The sequence below is a fragment of the Procambarus clarkii genome, chromosome 24 (assembly GCF_040958095.1).
Source record: "Procambarus clarkii isolate CNS0578487 chromosome 24, FALCON_Pclarkii_2.0, whole genome shotgun sequence".
Classification (NCBI taxonomy): domain Eukaryota; kingdom Metazoa; phylum Arthropoda; class Malacostraca; order Decapoda; family Cambaridae; genus Procambarus; species Procambarus clarkii.
In genome coordinates this window covers 18,223,927-18,251,147 of record NC_091173.1, presented here as the reverse complement: position 1 = coordinate 18,251,147, position 27,221 = coordinate 18,223,927, and the positions used below count along the sequence as shown (strand labels likewise).

The 27,221-nt window shown below is 43.7% G+C and overlaps 1 protein-coding gene across 1 annotated transcript; it reads left to right on the top strand.

Annotated features, from left to right (window-relative positions):
• Window positions 1–576: 576 nt before the first annotated feature.
• LOC123761580 (uncharacterized) lies at window positions 577–27,221 on the top strand. The gene is made up of 3 exons (XM_069330242.1): window positions 577–670; window positions 3,280–3,502; window positions 26,588–27,221. The coding sequence occupies exons 1-3, from the start codon at window positions 577–579 to the stop codon at window positions 27,219–27,221; spliced, it is 951 nt and encodes a 316-aa protein (XP_069186343.1).

The window sequence follows — 27,221 nt, the reverse complement described above, 5'->3', positions numbered from 1 at the left end:
ATTGCTATGTAGCTTTCCTTAGTGTAGACTGTAGCGTGAAAGCCACCACTCCTTTCGGAGACTGTTACAGGAAAGCCAGTTTACTTTCACTCTCCATCTCGTAAATGAAACTTAGCAAGGGACTTCGCTCGAACGTCAGGTTCCCGATAAAGAAGAGCACCCACTTCAACCCTTCTCCAGAGACGAGAGAACTGTCCTTCCTCGCCTCTCTTTCCCAAGTGAGCACCTCTCTCCCTTCCTCTCCAGGCAGACCGACCTCGGTCACCCGTCACCCGCCCTCCCCAAATCCCGCTGGGGCGCCCTTAGACTCAGGGAGACCAGCCCCACACACGCGGCTGTCGTCTTATCAAGGTAAATCCTTGTCCTGCGTCACGGGTGAGTCACTGATTCGGTCCGGCTTTCCTTTCTCGCTATCTATCGTGTCTAGTGGTTGTGCAGTGGGCCAATGTGTGTGTGTGCTAACATTCACCTCTGGACAACAAAAGCCAGGAATGGCGGACCGTATGAACGAAATTCATCACATATCTCTCCAATGGAGGCTATATCACCCACGGTGGGCAACACACCCACGGTGGGATGCCCACCCACAGCGGCCATCCCGCCCACGGCGCCCATCTCATGAACAGACCCAAAGCCCCGTCCATGTTAATGATCAACGCCCCCTCCCATGGTAATTAAGTCAACACCCATGTTATTGCATCGATTAGCACCCCTCCCATTTTCCTTCTAAAACTCTCTAGACTTCCGACAGATTTCCGTAAAACTCAAAGCGCCATTTCCTTTAATTACTAAAATTTGCATATCAATTTCCACTTAACTTTCTTTCTAATTAACTTCGAGTAAGACTTTAGTAAACGTGTTAGTTCCCTCTGTACTGCATTACAAGGTCTTGTACCTGTTTTAAGCTCCTGTAACCGTTCCAAGTTCTTGTAAAGTTCTGTGTGTAAGCCAGAGGTGTGTGTAAGCCAGAGGTGTGTGAAAGCAAGAGCTGTGTTTAAGCCAGAGGTGTGTGTAAGCCAGAGCTGTGTGCAAGCAGCAAGCCACAGCTGTGTGCAGGCAGCAAGCCACAGCTGTGTGCAGGCAACAAGCCACAGCTGTGTGCAGGCAGCAAGCCACAGCTGTGTGCAGGCAGCAAGCCACAGCTGTGTGCAGGCAGCAAGCCACAGCTGTGTGCAGGCAGCAAGCCACAGCTGTGTGCAGGCAGCAAGCCACAGCTGTGTGCAGGCAGCAAGCCACAGCTGTGTGCAGGCAGCAAGCCACAGCTGTGTGCAGGCAGCAAGCCACAGCTGTGTGTGTACATCACACACACATGTCCCACTCTGCATAGCCCCGCCAGAGAGCTGCACCACACACGGGAACAACTCAAACCAAGTCAAGTAAACACAAGATCAACAGCGCCTTAAACAGCCACCAACTTTACAACCACCCACCCACACACACACACACACACACACACACACACACACACACTACCCACCTTCACATTGACCCACACAGAGGACAGAGGAAAAAAAAACGTTCCGCTACGATAACGTTCGAGGACTGAACGTTTACGATAACGTTTAGAGTGACACCTGCCCGAAGATGACGCACACGAACGTCGCCTGAGACGTGCACTTTAAAGGGCCAGACGCACGCATCAGCAACGAACGCCCCCGGACTGGGTAATTCTGACCCCCCTCTGGCCTCGTATCAACGCGAGTGTTTAAAAGCTTTTGCTAACATATTATCAGACGTTCTTATGTGAAGAAGAGGGAAAGATATCGGGTGTTCTTATGCGAGGAAGAGGGAAAGATATCAGGTGTTCTTATGCGAGGAAGAGGGAAAGATATCAGGTGTTCTTATGTGAGGGAGAGGGAAAGATATCAGGCGTCCTTATGCAAGGGAGAGACAAAGATATCAGGCGTCCTGATGCAAGGGAGAGACAAAGATATCAGGCGTCCTTATGCAAGACAAATATAAGATATCAGGCGTCTTCATGCAAGGGGGAGAGAAAGATATCAGGCTTACTAATGCAAGGAAGAAATATATCAGGCGTCCTCATGCAAGGGGGAGAGAAGGATATCAGGCTTACTAATGCAAGGAAGAAATATATCAGGCGTCCTCATGCAAGGGGGAGAGAAGGATATCAGGCTTACTAATGCAAGGAAGAAATATATCAGGCGTCCTCATGCAAGGTAGAAAAAGAAATGGTCTTGATGGAGGGAAGATCATGGCGAGGCAGGATGGAGCAGAGAGTACCGAAGCATGTCTTGTATCAGCCCCCCCCCCGACGCCGGCCCTCAACACACACCCCCGTGTCCAGGGCCTTCTTCTCTCCCTGCTGAGTGTCTGCACAAAGGAGACACACTGAGGCGATACAATGGGGTCGAGCCCGCACCTCTGGACTGCCCAGGCACACGCACCACACACTCCCACAGGATATTTTATTTACTCTCTCTATTTCTTCGTCTCTAACGCATATACAAATACACAGTGAATGCACGCGCGTGGGCCCACACACATACATACACACACACACACACACACACACACACACACACTTGAAAGAGGTAACTGAAGCACTGCGCAGCTCACTTATCATTTTATTTAATTCCTCTCTAGAAACATTTCCGCATGAATGCCTCCTACTCAAACTAGAAAAGCAGGCTTGCATATCTGAGGAGTCCTTCGAGTAACGAGTATCTTTCAAGGAGGAAGCCAAGGGTTAGAGTGAGATTAGAGACCTCAAAGTGGAGAGAGAGAGAGAGAGAGAGAGAGAGAGAGAGAGAGAGAGAGAGAGAGAGAGAGAGAGAGAGAGAGAGAGAGAGAGAGAGAGAGAGAGAGAGAGAGAGATTACTCGTGGAGTACAACAACAAGGGTAGGCTCTAGGACCCATCCTGTTTCTATGTCAAAGAATATTAATTGCCTCCTTCATATCAATGTTTGCAGACGATGCAAGACTAATGAGATGAGTCAGTCAGGGATAGAGTGCGGTGTGGGATGCGATATTTCCATGATCGTAAACCGTTTAATACAAAGACGCCATAATCGATAAAAAGATATAGAGGTTTCGTAAGTAGACAGGTAAATCTTGATGAGTCGTGGCCCAGAACGACAAACGATAACCGAGCAGGTGGGAACCAACCAGAGAAGTGACAAAGGGCGCCGGTGGATATCAGCAAGATATCCAGTTATATAACAACACCTGGAAGAATACTTCAAGTAACTACTCCAGAACATGATGGACTACGAGCGCACTATCTACATCTACAACTTCAAGATTTTTACTTTTTCCAGTCCGTGCCGAACCTGTTGGTGGTAATGGACTCCATGCCCAGCCTGTAGATGGTAATGGACCTCGTGGCCAGCCTGTAGGTGGTAATGGACCCCGTGCCCAGCCTGTAGGTGGTAATGGACCCCGTGCCCAGCCTGTAGGTGGTAATGGACCTCGTGCCCAGCCTGTAGGTGGTAATGGACCCCGTGCTCAGCTTAAGGGCAGTAATGGACCCTTTACCTGTCAGTGCGTGATACGGGGAAAATATTTGAGGCAAATAATAGGTTCAGGAACTAAGCAATAATATTTCTATATTACTAGCTGTACCCGGCCACGTGTTGCTGTGGCTCAAGCCACAGCAACCCTTCCCTGTCCCCCCCTCCCACCATTCCCCCCTCCCCTGTCCCCTCGTCCTTCCAACCATTCCCCATTCCTCCGTCCCCTCATCTTCCCCACCATTTCCCCGTCCCCCCATCATCTCCTGCTCCCCCCATCCCCTCGGCCTCCCCACCATTCCCCCCGTCCTTTGGTCTTCTCCACCATTCCCCACTCCTCTCTCCCCTTGTCCTCCCCACCATAACCAACTCCCTGTCCCCTCGTACTCCCCAACATACCCTACTCCCTCTTCCGATACGTTCCCAAATGATCTGATGTTCCCATCAGAAAAATAAGTAAAACTGTTAAAAAAAACAAAATGAAAAAATAAAAAATAAAAAGAATCTATATTCACGAAATAAACGGTATGGTAAACAACACAGCTCAATTCCAACGCACTGTCACACAAAATAATTAAATGAAAATGAAAATAAATCAAAATCAATTTAAATTAAATTTATCAATGCAATCGGAAACATTGAAATGGAATTGCAACATATTTATTATAGCATGTATTGCTATTACGTGCAACATATGGCGCTGTTTAAAAAAAAAACATGTTTTTTATCTGTCACAGGTGTGCCATCTACATAGTAGGTACATAAAAAATGCGGGTATTCGAATGGAACATTGTGTAAAAATTCAAAGCAATCGGTGAAGAACTTTCGGAGATTAGCGCGTGTGTTGCTCTTACGTTCAACAGACGGCGCTGTTTAAAAAAAAAAAATGTTTTTTCTGTTACAGGTGAGGCATGTATATAGTAGGTATATAAAAACACGCGCCTATTCGAATACAACGTTGTGTCAAAATTTAAAAGCAATCGGTAATAAGGTTTCAAAGATTTCCCTCACATGAAAAACACAGTTTTTCAAAAAAGTATGTTTTTTTCCCGTCACAGACGTGACATCTATATAGTATTTATATAAAATCCCGCTCGGATGCGATTGGAACGTTGTGTCAAAATTTCAAAGCAATCGGTGAAGAACTTTCGGAGATTAGCGATTTTGAACAAATGAACATTTCCATTTTTATTTATATAGATTATATAAAACTTATATACAGAACGTCAAGGAACTAAAGAAACGCACAGTAACTCTGACGTTTACCATGCACATGCGTCGATAGGTTAATACCAAGAGTTTCTTAAAGCCTATCAGCGTCAGGAGGAGTTATCGAAGCCACCACAGTAGCTTCGTGACCAACCAGCGAGCATAAACGTGAGCGAGTACTCACGCTCCCGCGACGTACTCTACGGGATTGGCAACCCAGGTTTCATTACTATAATATTGGGAGACTTAAACAGAAATAATGCTCGGGCAGGTAATACAGTACATTAGTTGATTATATTTGTTATATTTTAATATAAACGGAATATTCATGCATGAAAACTTAACATTTCTTCTTTGATGACTAATTACGAAAAATATCGAATCAACATAATAAGCTTTTGTTTCGAAATTTAATAATAAAATTTTGTTTCGGAGACGGAAACAAACAGGCAGTTTCTTTCACCCTCATGCACCTGTTCACCTAGCACAAAATAGCTACCTCGGAGGTAGACATATGCTACGGGCTGCTGCCTGTCTGTGTGTGTATGTTGGAGAAAAATAGACATAGTATATATAATAGAGGAAAAAAATAGATTGGTTAGAAAGGCGGGGTCCCAGAGCTAATAGGTCGATCCTGCAGGCACAAATAGTAAATACAAATAGAACATATAAATAGTATATATATAAATTATATATAAATAGTAAACACACAAACTTTTCATCCTAGCTGCTCCACTGACATAAAATAACTGTGTTGTAGGCACTCACCGCAGGCACTCAAGTGCCACACCTGGAGTACCCTTGAGTGACGCCTCCTCTCCCCCACCACCCAAGGTCAGGAACGCCCTGCACAACCACTCCTCAAGGCTCTCCAAAGTATCCTATGGTCTTTCCTCCACTGTTGCTAGGACAATACTCAGCACCTTGCAGATGTTCATAGTCTCTCCCACACAACGTTCATGGTTTCTCCACTTAGCGATGATGTGAGTTGTGTTTTAGAATATTAACACATTCATAAACAAACCCAAGTTTATTGACAATATTCAAATTATACACAGCTTTAGAAATCTGCGTAAAACACTTTTTGATTTGAAAACAAAAAAGTTATTTCAAGTTCAAAAACACGTCGAATGTCCGCAAGATTTACATTGTGACGTGTTGGGTTTATCGGTCGTTTGTACGGTAATACAATCTAGTCCATGAGATGGAGGAGATGTGAGAGTTGTCGGGGATATTGGCTGATAGACAGTGAGGAAGGAGCAAGAGCGGCGGTGGCGCGTGCGTCCCCGACCACGGCTCGCGCCAGACTGGTGGATCTGCTCGCCTAGGTCACCTCTTCATCCGTCTCACCTTCTCCTGTCATTATCATTATCTTATTATCTTCCTAACTTCTTTATCTTCCATATTGCCTCTTTACTTTTCCAATCTTCTCGCTACTTTATCTAACTGCCTCTTGTACCTTTCTCCGCCATATTGCTTCATCCAATGTCGTGATTTATTTTAGGCAGAGTCTAGCTGGACAGGTTAGGCTTGCTAAAGAGGATTTTTTTTTAAATCTATCTGTAAGAAAACTTTTTCTATATCATGTTATTTTATATAATAGCTTATGATGTCAAAATATAGAAAATGGGTATTATTCATTCTCAATTTTGCTTTGGCCTTTGCCTTAAGACAACTTTAAGATGTCTTTGGAATGAAGGCTGTTGTTAAACATTTGCACATTCATAAATAAACTCAAGTTTATCGACAATGTTACAATGATACACAATATAAATAACTGTAAAACACTGTTTAAAACTTGTCTGTCACTTATTGATGTCACAGCTCTAATTAAGGAGTCGTTGCCTTCAAATATCTCCAAGACGTCTTCCCCTAAACTGTCTTAGGCAAAAGTCAATGCAAACTTTGAAGGGAATCATTCCGTTTTCTATACGCCGGAGGCCTACGTAACCTGAAAATAACACATTACCCAGGGCCCAAAATTTCGTTGAACAGTGTCAAGATATTATTCAATATAAGACGACGTGATTAGGCTGGTGAAGTCGCTAAGTTACGTTTTCGTTCAAAATATACACATGTATATCATAGGTGTTGAATGTATCTATCAATAAAATAAATGTTTCTGATAAAGTTCATTTAGGCAGGTAGGTTTATTTGTACACACACACACACACACACACACACACACACACACACACACACACACACACACACACACACACACACACACACACACTCCCCACTAACCTCGAGCAGCTCGGGTAACAGTTTGAAGACCTTAACGAGAAGTTTTCAAACAGTAACCCGAGCTTCTCCCGCTCATACAAGGCCGCCACCACCTCAAGAATGCCTCGCTGAACAAGAAGGGAACACCACCAGATACACGGACACATCTGGAGGAGCTAATAGCGGCCGAGACGCCAGTACCACGAGAATCTCCTCGTGGATTAAGACATAATCACAAAACTTACTTAAGACTTGAGATTACCTCTTCAACGTCTCCTTATACTGGGGAGAACTGCCAAAGAGTTAAGAGCACATGTTGCATTTATGTAGAACGCAAAGAGAGAGGGAGATAACATGACGTTGAACAACAGGCAGGTAACAATACCCAGCATTCACTGCACAACATCTATTACTAGACTGGCACATCCAGGAAGAATTTATTTCATTTCTGATCAACATACAGTACCGTCCTCCGTGACATATTTACTATTACCTAAATAACGGGAATACCGTGAGGAAAAGGGATGTGGAAAATTCGTCTTCGTGTCACGATAGAACACATCTGGCATCGCGCCGCAAAATACATTCCAATACAAAAGGGAGAACCAGAGTAGGGCGGACCTGTTGGAAGGAGGCCCAGCTCTTCACGAGTACATGCCGGATATGAGACAGAAGGCCACAGTGTAAGAGGAAACATTAGGAGGTAATGGCTGAAATGCCACAGCAGTCAGGAATAGAACCCACATGCCTAGGTAGGTAAGAGATTTATCCAGGGAAGGGAAAAGACCAGTGAGAAAATAGGAATTAAGAAGACTACAGAAGGAATATTGGTCCATACGAGGCAGTTCCTATATAATATATATATATATATATATATATATATATATATATATATATATATATATATATATATATATATATATATATATATATATATATATATATATACACACACACACACACACAACCATTACAAGTGAAATTAAAAACCCACCAACGGGATACATCAATAAATGTCACAGTTTCGCTCAGTGTTGAAAGTCAAACACCTCTTCGAATTCCTCCGAAGTTGGACTCGTGCCCAAGATGCAACAGGCATTTTCCCTCTGAATTGCGACACTGAGGCGCTGGAACAAGAAGCTTTTCGCTCTCTTTGTGCCACGATCAATTTGTGGCCTATTTCCTTCAGAAACTTCAATGCACATTTTCCCCACGAACCGAGGGTCTCGGAACCGATCGGAACAAAGCTGTGGCAGTGTGCCAGACCTCTGTATCTGACTAGGACCTCTGCTCGCGTGATGCAAAGTATATATATATATATATATATATATATATATATATATATATATATATATATATATATATATATATATATATATATATATATATATATATATATTCATGTGTACCTAGTGTACCCAGCAGTCAAGGCAGCCAAGACAAACCTGCAGTCAAGGCAGCCAAGACAAACCTGCAGTCAAGGCAGCCAAGCAGTCAAGACAACTCAGCAGCCAATGCAGTCAAGACAACCCAGCGGTGAATGAAGTCAAACCAAAAAATAACCAAAAAATAACCAGTAAAGACACGCTGCTAACCCCAAAATATAACATCAATATAAACCAGCCATGTGGCGAGGAGCTGCGGTCGACCCGAAGATAAACACCTACACGTCTTTTCATTTGCGTGAAGAAAAGAAAAAGGAGTTTAGGCCGGCGTCTAAGAGTCCAATGATGAGTTTGTGGAAAACTAATTTGTTACCATAAAAGCTTCGTCCATAGTAACTGAGGGAGGCCACGCTGGCCCGGACCCCAGATTGGCAACTCACTCTCTCTCTCTCTCTCTCTCTCTCTCTCTCTCTCTCTCTCTCTCTCTCTCTCTCTCTCTCTCTCTCTTCACAGTTGTGTTGGGGAGACTTTCATGAATTCTGTGGAGATACACCGTTATACAATGACGACACACACCGTTGTTCAGATACTGCACACAAACACCGTTGTTCACTGACAGCAGACACCGTTGTTCACTAATTTGAGCACACTTTTCAAACAAGTGGATAATACCACTGCGGAAGTGTGACTGTACACGGTGTTCTTGAAACACCAGTCGTCCACCACGTTTCGGTCCTTGTTGGAAACTTATCACCACGTTTCGGTCCGTGCTGGACCCTTATCAAGTCACCACGGCGTGATAAAGAGAGTCCAGGACGGACCTAAACATCGGCAATTTAATTTCTTTCATATGTTTGAGGTTGGTTCATATATGTATATTCATTACGGGGGTGATAAAAGAACGACAAGGGGGTATCATATACGTAATAAATGATTATTTCCTCTGGCGGGATACATGGGCCAATTCCTGTTTATTTTCTTGAGAAAATGAGGGAAAATAGTAACCCGTTGATGGAACACCAATCCTAGCAGAGCTTAGACAAGCTTCATCTAGCCAAACCTGAGCCTAGCCTAACTTTATCCAACTCAATTAGTCCAGCCTAACCTAACCTAACCTGTATTATCCTTGTAAACCCTTCCATGGAACACCACCATGATGGAAGCCAGAGGATCATCACACTCACACAGCCATAGTGCTCCAGTGAAGGCGCTAAACTCGGGTGAGAGAACAAGTTTGTCTTCGTCACGGCTCTTAACAGCAAGCATTCTACGGGTCTGAGTTTGATCCCCGAAGGACTATAGTGTGAAAATATGCTTTGTTGTCTCTTTGCCGATGGACCAGAACCTAGTGCCAGGAGCTAGACACAAAGAGCCACAGGTAGAGAAAAGGGTCCCAGAATTCTGCGAGTATGTAAATTCATATGAAAATGTTTTATTCACTTCAGGCTTGAATATCATTATTGAAATTATAATGATGCAATGGTAAATATGACAAGTTTACATCCCTGTGATAGCGGATGCAGTAACGGTTCGTCAACGGTTATTAAACCCTAACCTAACCTCACTCAAACCTAACCTAAGCTTACCGAAACCTAACCTTAGCGAAACCTAACCCTACCCAAACCTAACCTTACCGAAACCTACAAAATCCTTATCCATACTAACTTAATTTAACCTAACCTAGCCGAGCATACCACAGCGCAAGTTAGTACACCCTAAATAAACAACATATATGGTCCGAACAATCTGAAATCAAGGTTTAGTGGAACCATCCTGTATACCATACCCCACGGCATGCCCAGCCCGGCTGACCATACCCCACGGCATGCCCACCCGGCAGACCATACCCCACGGCATGCCCAGCCCGGCTGACCATACCCCACGGCATGCCCAGCCCGGCTGACCATACCCCACGGCATGCCCACCCGGCTGACCATACCCCACGGCATGCCCAGCCCGGCTGACCATATCCCACGGCATGCCCAGCCCGGCTGACCATACCCCACGGCATGCCCACCCGGCAGACCATACCCCACGGCATGCCCAGCCCGGCTGACCATACCCCACGGCATGCCCAGCCCGGCTGACCATACCCCACGGCATGCCCAGCCTGGCTGACCATACCCCCACGGCATGCCCACCCGGCTGACCATACCCCACGGCATGCCCAGCCCGGCTGACCATACCCCACAGCATGCCCACCCGACTGACCATACCCCATACACACACTGTCTGTGTGTGTGTGTGTGTGTGTGTGTGTGTGTGTGTGTGTGTGTGTGTGTGTGTGTGTGTGTGTGCGCGCGCGCGCGCGTGCGTGTGCGTCCCAAATCCCTCCACACCCCAGCGACACACCGGCTTCTAAAGCTCATTATACAAGCTGAAATAACACAAAAAATTTTGATTAATCCAGCCGGAAATGAAGGTTCTCAGCGAGGCAGCCTCTCCCCCCCCCCTTCCAAGAGCAAGACCACAGCAAGGTCGCCTGGGTGACCACAGCTCCACAAACTGTGGTCACCGTACCGTTAGAAACTGTCCTAACAGACTTTATGATAAAGAAAACGGAGAAATACGACTTTTTGTCATTTTAGGAACGCACTTCGGTAATTACAAAAGTAACAGTTTTTTGTTTCTGGATGCAAGTGGGGTTTTCCCCGAGTGATTGTGCCTCCACAGTATTGACAATGACTTGTTCCCCTCAGCTTGGAACTGAGCCTCAAGACAGCTGAGGGAAGACGCCTTTGAGGATATTGTAACCTGCCGACTCTCTATCTAGAGGTGTGACACATGGCTGATGTGCTCAGCGTACTAATGGCTTCAATATGCATTTGATATAAACATAAAAATAAACATTCAACCATTGTACCGTGTTCTTCCCAATATTTGTTTAATAATTATATTATTATTTGTATTGGTAAAAGTCGGTAGCTTTAAGGTACCTTCAAGACGTCTTAGACCAAATGAAATCGACTCACAAAACTGACGTACTGTCCCGTTTTCTGTTTGAGTCGTCCGGCTTACTCGGTAAGGTTAGGAGAGGAAACTTTCAATTAACGGTTTTCATAACGTTTTGAAACTTTATGAGAATTTCCTGCCCACCTAACCTATCAGAGGACCTTTAACTTACTGTTGTTGAAAAAAAAATCCCAAAATTTATTTTAATTTTTTTTTTGTTTTTCAAATTACGTCCACTTTCGGCCATACTGGTAAACGGCCAAAAGCGACGTTATTTTTAAGAGGACAAGTTGTTTAGACAAAGGTCAAAGCAAAGTTTGAGGGCGAACAGTAGACATTTTCTATACCTTGGAGGCATAAGCAATCAGAAAGTAACACAACTTGGGTTACCTTGCGATGGTTTCGAGGCTCAACGTTCCCGCGGCCCGGTCCTCGACCAGGCTTGGTACAAAAACAAATTCAAATTTGTTACGGTGCAGCGACTTAAATTCCGCCACGCCGAGCATGAGTTCCGGATTCTCACGTCGTAGGATTCTGAGTGCTTTAGGTGTGTGTGTGTGTGTGTGTGTGTGTGTGTGTGTGTGTGTGTGTGTGTGTGTGTGTGTGTGTGTGTGTGTGTGTGTGTGTGTGTGTGTGTACTCATCTATTTGTGCTTCCGGGGGTTGAGCTCTGGCTCTTTGGTCCCGCTTCTCAACTGTCAATCAACTGGTGTACAGATTCCTGAGCCTACTGGGCTCTATCATATCTATGTGTGTGTGTGTGTGTGTGTGTGTGTGTGTGTGTGTGTGTGTGTGTGTGAGTGTGTGTGTGTGTGTGTGTGTGTGTGTGTGAAGTGCTTGGTGTATGTCATGGTGGGTTAATGTAGTTATGTGTATGTATGAACTAATACACAATACCAGATTTAAAGACATCTTTCAAAGAAGTGAATTAGAGTCGAGAAGGATAGACTACTGAACTTCTGCTTTGGAGGCCCAGGTTCGAAACCTTCAGAGCCTTATTATATTAGGATTTTATAATTGTTCACGCACGCACACGCACGCACACACACATAGGCGGTCTCGCGACTGAGTGGACAGCGTTTGGGGTCGTGGCTGAGTGGACAGCGTTTGAGGGTCGTAGTCCTAATGGTCCGGGTTCAATTCCCGACGGAGACGGAAACAGATGGCCAGTTTATTTCACCCTGATGCCTCTGTTCACCTAGCAGTAAATAGGTACCTGGGAGTTAGACAGCTGCTACTGGCTGCTTCCTGGGGATGTGTGCGCGCCTGCGTGTGTGATAGAAATATATGTAGTAGATATAATAGAGGAAGAATAGATTGGTTTGAAATGCGGGGTCCAATAGCCAAACGCTCGATTCTGCGGACACAAATAGCATATACACACACACACACACACGACATGTTTGTTACATCCTGTTAATGACATGTTTACAGGCGTAGAGTCCTACATGTCGATGTTCGCGGATGACACAAAGTTGATGAGAAGAGTTGTGACAGATGAGGATTGCAAGATCCTCCAAGAGGACCTGAACAAGTTGCAGAGATGGTCATAGAAATAGCTACTGGAGTTTAACACGAGCAAATGTAAAGTTATGGAAATGGGACTAGGTGACAGGAGACCAAAGGGACAGTACACAATGAAGGGGACCTGCCTACCTATGACGACGCAAGAGACCTGGGCGTGGACGTAACACCTAATCTATCTCCTGAAGCCCATGTAAATAGGATAACGACAACAGCGTACCCTACACTGGCGAAAGTTAGAACATCATTCAGAAACCTAAGTAAGGAGGCATTTAGGGTGCTTTATACTGCCTACGTGAGGCCAGTCTTAGAGTATGCCGCCTCATCATGGAATCCCCATCTGAAGAAGCATATAAGGAAACTGGAAAAGGTTCAGAGGTTTGCAACGAGACTCGTCCCAGAGTTACGAGGGATGGGGTATGAGGAGCGCCTGAGGGAACTGTGCCTTACGACACTAGGAAAAAGAAGGGAGAGGAAGGACATGATAGGAACGTATAAAATACTCAGGGGGATTGACAGAGTGGACATAGACGAAATGTTCACACGGAATAGTAACAGAACGAGGGGACATGGGTGGAAGCTGGAAACTCAGATGAGTCACAGGGATGTTTGGAAGTTTTCTTTTAGCGTGAGAGTAGTGGGAAAATGGAATGCACTTAAGGAACAGGTTGTGGAAGCAAATACTATTCATAATTTTAAAACTAGGTATGATCGGGAAATAGGACCGTAGTCATTACTGTAAACAACCGACGCTCGAAAGGCGGGATCCAAGAGTCAATGTTCGATCCTGCAGACACAAATAGCTGAGTACACACACACACATGCTGGTTCAAGTGTAGCATTGAAACCCGTTAAAGTTAATCAAGTTCATTGAATACTCAAATGCCGAGTCATGACTTGATAAGCAGGCAACTTCCTGCATGTATTTCCCTTCCCGGTCAGAGGACGTTCCTGCCCCACAGCCTGAGGGGCAGGAACAACCCTGGTCCTGTCCCTGGTCCCTGGAGGCAGGGACAACCTGCCCCCAGGGAACATCACCACCACGCAGATAACCTGTTACACTGCAGCCTTAACTACTAAACCCGCCGCATCTCTCATTTACGTTGAACTCCTGACATATCAAAATTAGTCGGGTATTGATCTGTGGTGATTAAATTGAGTCCCAACGTGGACAGAATGAGATTTTCTGTTAGTTGTTTCACAGAATATTTGCGATACAACACAGACACACGAAGGATACGGCGCCTGGGTTTTAATAAGAAAAAGGCCAAGGGACGGGTCAAGATCTCAACACATACAGTAAGTGGAGAATTTAGAATATTCTACAGTGGATATGGGAATATTTAAGCAATAGAAGACCTGGACAAACTTCCATAATATCCTAATAAGTGGCTCTTAAGAGTTTACCTCCAGCAAATGGCAGGGAATGAAGTTATCTTCACTAACTCGTTACGAAAATCGAAAAATATATACAAGCTAAAAGAGTACAAGAGCAAGCTATAAAGATTCAATTGACTCTTTCTTGGAGAAAAGGGCAGATAAAAAAAAAGGGGAGGAGGGGTAGGGAGGAGAGGGGAAGATAACTACCTTCTGATATATCAAAACACATACCTTTAGTTTGTATATACCGGCAAATACTTTAGGTAGTATATACCAGAACATACCTTCGGTAGTATATATATATATATATATATATATATATATATATATATATATATATATATATATATATATATATATATATATATATATACTATATAAACAGTAGGCTACAATCAACTGGATTTAATATCCTAGAAATTCCTAACTGAAAACACACCGGGTTCATCGCCGGTGAAAGCAACAAATGGGATAACTAATTCGTGGCGCTTGCCAATGTTATCAGTCAAAACCTGATGAGCCAAATATGGTGCCATGATTCACGGCGGGAAACAATTATTTCGCGTCAAGCATGAAATGGCTCACTATTGTTGGCAAGTTTTCCCCATCGTTAATTCTCTCATTTACCAGAAACATACATTTATGTATAATAATAATTATATATATATATATATATATATATATATATATATATATATATATGTATATATATATATATATATATATATATATATATATATATATATGTATATATATATATATATATATATATATATATATATATATGCGAACAAGCCTGAATGGTCCCCAGGACAATATGCAACTGAAAACTCACACCCCAGAAGTGACTCGAACCCATACTCCCAGGAGCAACGCAACTGGTATGTACAAGACGCCTTAATCCACTTGACCATCACGACCGGACATAATGAGGTGATAGCCGAGGCTATTTGAACCACCCCACCGCCGGCACTCGGATAGTAATCTTGGGCATAGCATTTTACCAAATCACCTCATTCTTTGGGGCACACGTGAGGAACACAAATGTGAACAAGCCTGAATGGTCCCCAGGACAATATGCAACTGAAAACTCACACCCCAGAAGTGACTCGAACCCATACTCCCAGGAGCAACGCAACTGGTATGTACAAGACGCCTTAATCCACTTGACCATCACGACCGGACATAATGAGGTGATATATATATATATATATATATATATATATATATATATATATATATATATATATATATATATATATATATATATATATTGTATACTGGCAGCAGGTTTTCTTATATATATGTCATTTTATAAAATGACAGCATATATTCTGTATTAACTATTTTCTGGTTTAGGGCTTCTATCCCTTCAACTGGTGCTCTTGCATCAGGGTTTAGTTGGAAGAGGAATTCTCCAAAAGTCATGTTCGTTTTTCGAGGTGAAGAAAAAGAAGTGAATAATTATAGAGTGTATTATACTTATTATACTAAATATAAATAAATATATATATACTATATATTTGGTTTATATATAAAGCAAATCTTTTCTTATATAATATAAAAAATACATATATGAAAACCAAAATTTTTTCATTTTCTTCTCTCCGTGGAAGACAAGAAAACGTATATATGCTAGTTAGCATTGTAAATGTATGGCTACGTCTGTGGTAGAAAATAATATGAATAGGAAAATAATGCAATGAAATCTTGAAGTTTGTGAATCTTATGCAGCTCCTCAAATGTAATAGATCCCAATGACAATTTTGTGAGAGAGAGAGAGAGAGAGAGAGAGAGAGAGAGAGAGAGAGAGAGAGAGAGAGAGAGAGAGAGAGAGAGAGAGAGAGAGAGAGAGAGAGAGAGAGAGAATGGTGGGGGGGGGGGGGGGGGAGGATCGAGGAGCAACAAACTACCTGTTAACCAATAATGCTGTTCGATTTCAAGCACCTCCTCCTCCCCCCTCCCACCAACAACACCGGACCCCCCCCCCCAACCACCACCATCCTCCATAACGTAGCCAGAGTGTATAATTCTGTAACTAAAGCGGAGAGTTCTGCGAGCTCCAATAACCTCCAGGTTTACGAGAGTAGCAAATACCACGCCACCAGCAGCTCGATAACCGTCTACAACCCTCGATACATATTACTCTGGTGAAGCGTATAGTCCGCCCTGGACGCTCCTCACACACCCAACAGGTCGCGGGCATAACCGAACAGGCCGATCCGTCACAAATGCGACTTATTTAAGCGAGAGGAAAAGCGCCGTAATTTTGACGAATTCCATCTATTTCTTCCTGTCGTGTATGTGTGCATGGTAGCGGCGTTCCTAGCTAGCGCCGCCACCGGGCGAGTCCCCCGGTGGCGGGGGACTCGCCCGGTGTCCCCAGACTACCGCCAGTGGGCCCCCTGACACGACCACCGAGCTAAAATGTGAACACTCTCTGCTTGAGGGAAGATGAGAAGGCAGCATGTGCTAGGTAGTGGATCTCCAGCGACGGCTTCCCCGACGAAGCGGTCGCCTGAACGGAAAAGTCGCGCCAACGAGGACTCATTCACGAACGTTCTTCAGGCAGATGGAGTCTTAATGGCCTTTTGACACATCCCAGTAGTGTATTCAGCTTCACCCATAACACTTCAGTCCCGGCTACATGGGGGTGGAAAATACGAATTAATGGAATAAAAGAACAATTATTAGTATATAAATGAATTCTTAAAATTCTGTTAAATGGTAAAGTGGGAAATATTGGGCGGGAACTGGCGCTATAATTATCATAAAGCTCCTGGCTGAGTCTCCTCTTCCTAACGATGCAACTTGCGGAAATAAGAGAAAGTGGATCGCATTAGCTAGATTCCTCACTAGTGTGATGAGCGGATGAGTCCACGATGAAGACTGAGAACCTCGACTAGACCTCACCACAGCCAGCCTTCACCTCTACATAATACCAGATTGGAACATCTTCCATCAAGAGTATTCGTCATCACCTTCAGAGTAGCATTTAAAACAGTGTTGATTAGTGGTGTGTAGTAACGTAGCGATCTCTGTCCACGATCTACTAACGCACGACCCTCAGGTGAGAGCGAGGTGGGTGTCACAGCGATATGCTCAACACAAACATCACAACACTAAAATAACGATAAGAGCCGATCCTTAAGTAAGTGTTTCGTCAGCAATACAGCAAATGAAGGTAGAGAGGGGGTCCAGAGCACTAGAGACACGATAGAGAGGGGGTCCAGAGCACTAAGAGACACGATAGAGAGGTGGTCCAGAGCACTAGAGACACGATAGAGGGGGTCCAGAGCACTAAGAGACACGATAGAGAGGGGGTCCAGAGCACTAGAGATACAGAAGCGAGAGAGACTTCACAGCGCCACCTGTCATAAAGGGAGCTTCACCCCCCACTACATAACCCCTCGCCGCCGCCCGCAGCCCCATGTCCAGCCTCCCACGTCATCATGTACTCCCTTCATCACCTACTTCACCCGCCAACCTGCTCAGTTATTTAACTGGTGTTATATATGACTGGTGCTAGTATCACTGGTGTTATATATGACTGGTGCTAGTATCACTGGTGTTATATATGACTGGTGCTAGTATCACTGGTGTTAAATAAGAAAGCGGTCAACAGAAGTGCTGATGGAAGGGCGGAGTGTAACTAGGATCAAAGTTTTAAATTACATTAATATAAAGTAATAACCAGCATATCGGTATAGAGTTAAATCCAGCACAAATTTAATTATACCTTGAATAATAAAGTGAGTTTGGCTCAGCCTGCACGATGATATTAATTTTCGTACACTGTTCGATACAACTTCGTCTACTCACCTCTTTGTGCCTACACGATCGAGCTCTGCCTCTTGGACCCCGCTTTTCTAGCCCTTGGTTGTCTAATGCAATGACTTCTGGCATATTTCTCTACTATACCTGCATTTAAAGTTATGCATGGAGTTAGCCTCTACAACCTGCTCCTTTAGGTCATTCCATTTACTCACTATCCTTACGCTAAAATAAAACATTCTAACATCTCTATGACACATCTGTGTCTCAAGCTTCCATCCGTGTCCCCTTGTTCTATCGTTATTCATTGTAAACATTTACTCTGTTTCCACCTTGTCAATCCCACTAGTATTGTATATGTCTGTATCATGTCCCCCCTTCTAACGTCGTCTGGTTTAGTTTCTTCAGTCTGTCTTCGTATTTCATCCCTTCGCAGCTCTGGGACGAGTCTTGTTGCAAACTTCTGCACCTTTTCGATCATCCTTATGTGGGTTTTTTTAGATGGGGGTTCCACGATGGGCCTGGAACAGCCCTTAGTTCTTCCAGGCCTCTAAGACTGGAACTGGGGTTGTTCTAGTCTTAAGAGGCCTCACCTATGTCAAGCCTCTACGACTGACCTCACATATATAACGCCAGCCATATTGCTGCTTTTTTTTTAACATGCATCGGTGATATTCTATTTGGCCCAGCAGCTTTAGTTACATCTAGTGATGCTAGTTGTATTCTTAATTCCTCTGTTGTTACCTCAATATTTAGTAGTTTCTCATCAGGGGGCTGCTTCCTTATCTAGCTATGGGAGCTGTTCAGGCTCAGTAGTGAACTGATGCAATATTCCCCCCCCCCCCCACCCCTGGGAATATTGCATCAGAGATCATATCATTTATTTTTGTTTCAACAATTGCTAATCAAATCTGGGACATATCCACTTACTCTTTCTTTAATTTCTTCTACTTTCTTTGTAACTCCGTCGGCGTTCGTGTGCCAAACCTTCAGGCTCTTCCTGAACACCCCTATTGCCAGAGATCTCAGTACTCACCTAGTTGTGCTTGCAGGGAGTTGAGCTCTGGCTCTTCGGTCCCGCCTCTCAACTGTCAATCAACTGGTGTACAGGTTCCTGAGCCTACTGGGCTCTATCATATCTACATTTGAAACTGTGTATGGAGTCAGCCTCCATTATTCACTTCCTAGTGTATTCCATTTATTAACTACTCTGACACTGAAAAAACTCTTTCAGTGTTCATTGTTATTGTTCACTGTTCATTTTTCAATTATTTCATCATTGTGTTAAAAAAATTCAGTGTTATGGAGTGGGTGGGAATGTGGGTGGAGGTCGGGTGTGTGTGTGTGTGTGTGTGTGTGTGTGTGTGTGTGTGTGTGTGTGTGTGTGTGTGTGTGTGTGTGTGTGTGTGTGTGTGTGCGTGCGTGCGTGCGTGTGAAACGGTATAATTTGCACCTCAGTGATGTCGAAACGGCAACCCTAGGAAGATCCGGAGTCCAGGCACTTGAACCCATGGAACACGTCTACACTCTAAGCCAGCATGGGACCGCGGCAAAGCGAAAAAATACACACACACACGCACACACACAGACACACACACACACACACACACACACACACACACACACACACACACACACACACACACAAACACAAACACACACACACACACACACACACACACACACACACACACACACACACAGACACACACACACACACACACACACACACACACACACACACACACACACACACACACACACACAAGCAATTCCAGGTTATCTGTTTTCCCAGACTACAAACGATACGTAAACTGCTTGGCATTCGCTCGGCCGGGGATGCTAATCGCTAGCGAGCCAAGAGGCTCTCCCAAGTCCAAAATGGTGCCAAATATACACATATCCGGCGAGGAGCGACTACTGGGTAATGTAGCGGGAGGTGGTGGTGGTGCCCAGTGCCAGGAAGTTCGCTCCAGAGATGGCACCTGCTGTGCCACCAACTCTCGCGTGCTGTGGCACTGGTCGGCGCAGCAAATTCATTCTGGCGAGGGAGTCGTGCACACTCAAGCTTATCTACGTATCTTTCTTTGCCCCCCTCTCCCTCCACTCCCCCTTTATCATTCATTCCAATCTCTCCTCTCTCCCTATTTAAGTTTCGTTTCGTCTTAATCTACCCCTTTCCCGCGCCCCCTTTGTCTACTATATACCACCCCTCTCTCTCGCTCTCTCTTTCTCTCTCTCGGTCTCTCTCTCTCTCTCTCTCTCTCTCTCTCTCTCTCTCTCTCTCTCTCTCTCTCTCTCTCTTACTTTCCCCTCCTGTTTTATCCTTTTCTCTCATCTCTACCACCTTCCCAGACCTCCCATCACCGCCCACCAGGTCCCCAAACCCTCCCCCACTAATTACCACAACCCTGACAAAAAATGACAGCGCAGGATTAATGTGATTTCCACCAACCTTTCATCACTGGCATAATGCGTTTATTATTGGCATTTTTAAATAATTAATACCCTACAATTATATTTAAGTTATCAAGTTATACAATTTTTTCCCTGAGTATATAATGTATGTTCAAATTATACATTCCCTTCACTTGTACCACAGGAGCCTCGAACTCACGACCACCTAAGTAGTCGAGCAAAAATAATAGGGGGGTGGCGGGAGAAGAAAAGATTAAAGTGTTCAGGGAAAATCCACAGGGTCTTCTCTAAGTACTCATTATTTTCTTCTTCGAGGCTGTGGGTCCCTACAATTGCACCAGAGATATATCACCCCAATATATATATATATATATATATATATATATATATATATATATATATATATATATATATATATATATATATATATATTCACCTAGTTGTGCTTGCGGGGGTTGAGCTCTGCTCTTTCGGCCCGCCTCTCAACTGTCAATCAACTGCTTACTAACTACTTTTTTTTCCACACACCACACACACACATATACACAATAGATGAACCATTGTTAAGCAGAGTTCAAGATGAACAGGAAGACGAGACCAAGAGTGGTGACCCCCCTCCCCACCAGGTGAATACATCACCAGAAGTTGCTCAAAGGCTGGCTTAGTGGTGCCCGTGTACCTGGGCCGAGAGATCTCCCAATATGCTGGCTAATGCAGCCACAGAGGATTTGCTAATGCAACCGGAGAAATCCTCAACACATACCGTCACCGGCAATATGTCTTGCACCACCACAGCAGCGGCGCTATCATTTAAACACCGTACCGAACATGGCCAATTGGCCATGAAAAAACAGCCAAACTATGTATTTACGAAGAAAACTATAGGGTCATTGATAAATGTATGTATATGTATGTATGTGAGTGTATATATATATATATATATATATATATATATATATATATATATATATATATATATATATATATATATATATATATATATATATATTATACACACACATACCGTCACCTGTATGACCTACACAAAGAGGAGTACTCGGTGGTACTCCTCTTTCTCCTACAAATCACTAATAACAGTATAAGAACACTTCACACGCAGTCCGTTCGTCAGCTCACAATCCTTTTAAACTCTAAGGCGGTAAAATCTTCATCAACCTTGCCTTGGGACTCACTAGTGAGCATTCTGCATCTACATATATATATATATATATATATATATATATATATATATATATATATATCTATATCTATATATATATATATATATATATATATATATATATATATATTCCTTATGTTTATATATTCTGATATATATATATATTCCTTATGTTTTTTCTTCACTGATGTAGGAAGATTTAAAATCAACTCTGCAAAGTTAATTTTTACTAATTATTTGGGTCTGACGCCTAGTGGTGGGGTATTGTAAGATCTCACCTTACGTTCTCTATTGAACGTGAGGTGAGACCTTACGAAAACAATTAAGGCCCGTTAAGCCTTAATTAAGAAAACAATTAAGACAATTAAGGCCTTATCTGGAACAATTAGAGTTCGTGTTCTCTCATATAAAGTGAATTATGTCAATGAAAACGAACTTCTGGTCTCTGGCTACCTAGTGCAATTGGGCCATTTGGGGGGGGGGGGGGTTGAGCGACTTCGATATACCGATTCACAAACCACAACACAAGCGCTTGCGCACGCACGCATGCGCCTATAAGTTGCCAGTCGGGTTACCCCCCCCCCCCATCATCACTAATGAACAACGGGAAGAACCTGATGAACAACCTGAACAAACTAGCCTGGCTTGTCATCCTCGGCAGCTCAGTGTTAGTCTAACCCTCGTCTGGGGAAAGTTACAAAACTTCACCGTTCTTTAACCCAATTCCGCTCAGGTTTTATTGCTTTAGGCAAGAGGCGGCCGCTCCTGAATACTAAACACGCACTAACTTCCCGCTCCTTATATAACGCTTTGGCGAAAACATTTGTGAAAAATAATCTTGGAATGACACACACACACACACACACACACACACACACACACACACACACACACACACACACACACACAACGCCCGCGCGGATAAGGGCTCAGGAGACACACATAGGCAAAGCGTCTTTCACCTGATGTACCTGTTCACCTAGCAGTAAATAGGTACCTAGTAGATAGCTGATATGGGCTACATCCTAGGGAGGTGTGTGTGTGGGAGAAAAATATTTAGAAGGTACAGAATAAATCACATTTGAAAGGTGGAAAAATATTGCTAGAACTCAAACCCATTTGGATCTTCTTCAGCAGCAATAGAAGACCCAAATTAAAGCGTTCAAATGTGGTTTAATCTGCATCCAAATTGGTCAGCGATTATTGATGGTTTTGCCTATTTGCAGTAGATACGATAAGAGGGAAAATAGGTCATGAGACTGTACATTAGACAACCGACAGTTAGAATGCCGGGGTCCAAGAGCTAACACCTCAATCCTGCAGGAAAACATGCTTACTTTATATATATATGCGGAAAAACCACATGTGAAAAATAAGGAGTGCTTAACGCGTTTTCGGCTACATCGCCTTCATCAGAGCAAAGTAGAATGAACATTCTACTTTGCTCTGATGAAACCGATGTAGCAGAAAACTCGTTAATCATTCTCTATTTTTCACATGTGGGTTTTTCCGCATACTTGGATCAGTGTTTTTTTATTATATATATATATATATATATATATATATATATATATATATATATATATATATATATATATATATATATATATATATATACATATATACATATATACATATATATATATATATATATATATATATATATATATATATATATATATATATATATATATATATTATTAAATAAAATATGACCGAAAAAGTAAGATTAATAACTGTTGGTGGTAATTAAAAAATCAATTCTCCAAAATTCATTTTTATTTTTTGGAGAATTGATTTTTGAATTACCACCAACAGTGAAAAGAAATGTACGAAAAATTGAGAAAATTCGTGTTAGAATTATTAATCTTACTTTTTCGGTCACATTTAATAATATATGTCTACAGGAAAGACTGCTACCAAAATATACTAATATATATATATATATATATATATATATATATATATATATATATATATATATATATATATATATATATATATATATAACCCACAATAGCGTGGGTAATAACATTTCCTTATCTTGAGACACAAAATACGTGTATAATTACCTATTTGTACCCAAAGAATCGAGTTTTAGCTCTCGTACCCCCGCCTTTTAGCTGTCGAATGTAATGACTCGTGACATATTTCTGTCATATCAACTTTTCAAATCATGAGTGGAGTTCTCTTCTACAACCTCCTCCTCCTCCTCCTCATCCTCCCGTTCATTCCAATTTCCCACAACTCGTACGCTAAAAGAGAACTTCCTAACTTCGCTATAGCCATCTCTTGGTCAAGCTTCCTCGCAATGCCCTCTTCTTGTGTTCCAATTCACTGCGAACATTTACTCTTTTTTTTCACATGCCATCTCCCTAAATGTTTTACATGTCTCTATCATGCACCCCTCTCTCTTTTTTTCTCTTTTTTTTAGCGACGTCAAGTCTAGTTCTTTCATTCTTTCTTTGTACTACATCGCTTGCAGTTCTGGCACGAACCTCGTTACAAACTTCTTGACCTTTCCGAGTTTCATGTTATTGTTGTTTTTAACATGGGGGCTCGACGATAGGGCGGCATACTCTAACACTGGTCTCACGAAGGTGGTGTACCTATAATTAAATGTTTACTTATTAAGGTTCCTGAATGATGTTCAGACTTTGGCTAGTATGCTGCAAATGTTATCCTATTTATACGTGCTACCGGAGTTACGCTTGGCGTTGTGTCCGCTCCCAGGTCTGTTTCGCTAGTCGTTACTGGGAGGTAGTTGTTGTTTAAGATTCAGCTACTTGGAACAAATAGTTACAAGTAGCACGGGCTATGGTGAGCCCGTAGTGGACTTACCTGGCACAGGAGCGGTGCTGTGTAGACTGTACTGGGAGGTAGTTTGCCTTCATTATGTACAATTCTTTTGATCTCCTGTCGCTTGTTTCCACTTCCATCACCTTACAGTTGCTGGTGTTGAACTTCAGAAGCCAACTCTGTAGCTTGTCTCAATAATCTTGGAAAATCTTACAATCCTCGTCGGTTTCATCTCTTCTCGTTAATTGTGCGCGGTCTGCAGACATCGACACATAGAACGTGACTCCTGTAAATGGGTCATTCATTCACTTAAATGAGAACCCGTGATCAGACCGATCCTTGATGTACTCTGTTAATTGTTACCTTACGCCAGTTTGGCTTCTTGTCTTCTTCACTGTGACTCTATGACCCCGAGTACGTAGGTTTATGTGTGGTTACTCTGTTTGGACGTGAATCCACTCTTTGACTTTGGGCGAGAACCCTTTCATTGACTTTGGGCGTGAACCCTTTCTTTGACATTGGGCGAGAACCCTTTCATTGACTTTGGGCGTGAACCCTTTCTTTGACATTGGGCGTGAACCCTTTCTTTGACTTTGGGCGTGAACCCTTTCTTTGTGCTATATGGGACCTTCCGGCCCACTCGTTGCCGTGGTCTTGCGGGGTAAGTTTCTTTGCCTTTGCGGCAGTTTCGTGTGTAACCTTCCGGTTATTTCCCTCGTGCTGTGCCTTGCGGCGTTTGTGGGAAACTGGAGTATACCTGGGATATATGCAGTGTTTGACCATTCCCCAGGATGCCACCCACAACAGGTGTGTGTGTGTGTGTGTGTGTGTGTGTGTGTGTGTGTGTGTGTGTGTGTGTGTGTGTGTGTGTGTGTGTGTGTGTGTGTGCGTGTGTGTGTGTGTAAACAAATAACGTGTTTCCAGTTAAATCGAACTGCTCTCAGTAACATATATTGTTATTGACATTTCCACTACGAGAGAGAGAGTTGTCAAACTGAAAGAGTCAAATTATTTTCATATGTTCATTTAGCGTTTCAAAGCTAAGCTGACCTTTACCTGAAATTTAATAACAAAAAAATATTGGAAAAAATTCGACAGCATAAAAGAATATTTTTTACAACTTAACTTCAATACCGGAAATCACGCCTAGAGCTGGGTAGGAATAGCTTACTCTGATTGGTTGTCTCTTCTGGTGGGAGGGGGATGCCTTCCGACGGAAGGGGAATGCCTTCTGGTGGGAGGGGGATGCCTTCTGGTGGGAGGGGGATGCCTTCTAGTGGGAGGGGATGCCTTCTGGTGGGAGGGGAGGCCTTCTGGTGGGAGGGGATGCCTTCCGGTGGGAGGGGGATGACTTCTGGTGGGAGGGGGAAGCTTTCTGGTGGGATGGGAATGCTTTCTGGTGGGAGGGGATGCTTTCTGGTGGGAGGGGGAGGCCTTCTGGTACGAGGCGATGCCTTCTGGTTGGAGGGGGAAGGCCTTCTGGTGGCACCCGCGAGAAGGCAGCCACCAAGTCCTTCCTAGCAACACATGCTTACCAATAATATACATTCCTGAGGGATTTCCGCTCGGTGTTTGTGGCCTCTGTCTTCACACAACTCTTGCTTGAAGCCCGCCAATCTCGCAGCAATCTTTACGATTGCTTCTAATCCATACAAGGCCGTGGCTATGAGCGCAAACATTAGACTTCCCTTAACCGTGTACTCAATACACACTACCTGAGTACTGAGCGCACATTAGATGAAACAAATGTGAATCAAGACACGATGATGGTCAATGCCCTTATTGACATGTGGTCAATAAGCGCAGTGACCACACGTCCAATGGTCATGTGTCGCGGCCTATATGTAAACCCGTGTATATATATATATATATATATATATATATATATATATATATATATATATATATATATATATATATATATATATATATTTTGACGTGATGAAGGTTTACACCAGGAGCTAATATGTACCGTGATGACTATTGTCGCTTTGTTGGGCTCTGGAGGCGTCTTGTCCATACTCTGAAGTCACAGGAGACATTACATATTCATTAATATATATTACCCCAGTCGCTCTCTGGGAATATTACAGCTGCCACGGGAGACGCCGCCCAGTATTACCCGGTTATTATACCAGTATTGGATGTTGAAGATGACCGACAGGTGACGCCACAGGGGGGAGGGGGGGGGTGGGAAGGTGACGCTACTGGTGAAAGTGACGCCACTGGGAGGGGTGTGAGTGAAGGTGACGCCACGGGTTTCTGTGCAGGGACCGGAAACCTCCACACAGGGACCGGAAACCTCCACACAGGAACCGGAAACCTCCACACAGGGACCGGAAACCTCCACACAGGAACCGGAAACCTCCACACAGGGACCAGAAACCTCCACACAAGGACCGGAAACCTCCACACAGGAACCGGAAACCTCCACACAAGGACCGGAAACCTCCACACAAGGACCGGAAACCTCCACACAGGCACCGGAAACCTCCACACAAGGACCGGAAACCTCCACACAGGCACCGGAAACCTCCACACAGGGACCGGAAACCTCCACACAAGGACCGGAAACCTCCACACAGGGACCGGAAACCTAAACACAAGGACCGGAAACCACACAGGCACCGGAAACCTCCACACAGGGACCGGAAACCTCCACACAAGGACCGGAAACCTCCACACAAGGACCGGAAACCTCCACACAGGCACCGGAAACCTCCACACAGGGACCGGAAACCTCCACACAAGGACCGGAAACCTCTACACAGGAACCGGAAACCTCCACACAAGGACCGGAAATCTCCACACAGGGACCGGAAACCTCCACACAGGAACCGGAAACCTCCACACAGGGACCGGAAACCTCCACACAGAGACCGGAAAACAACTGTTGCACAGTGA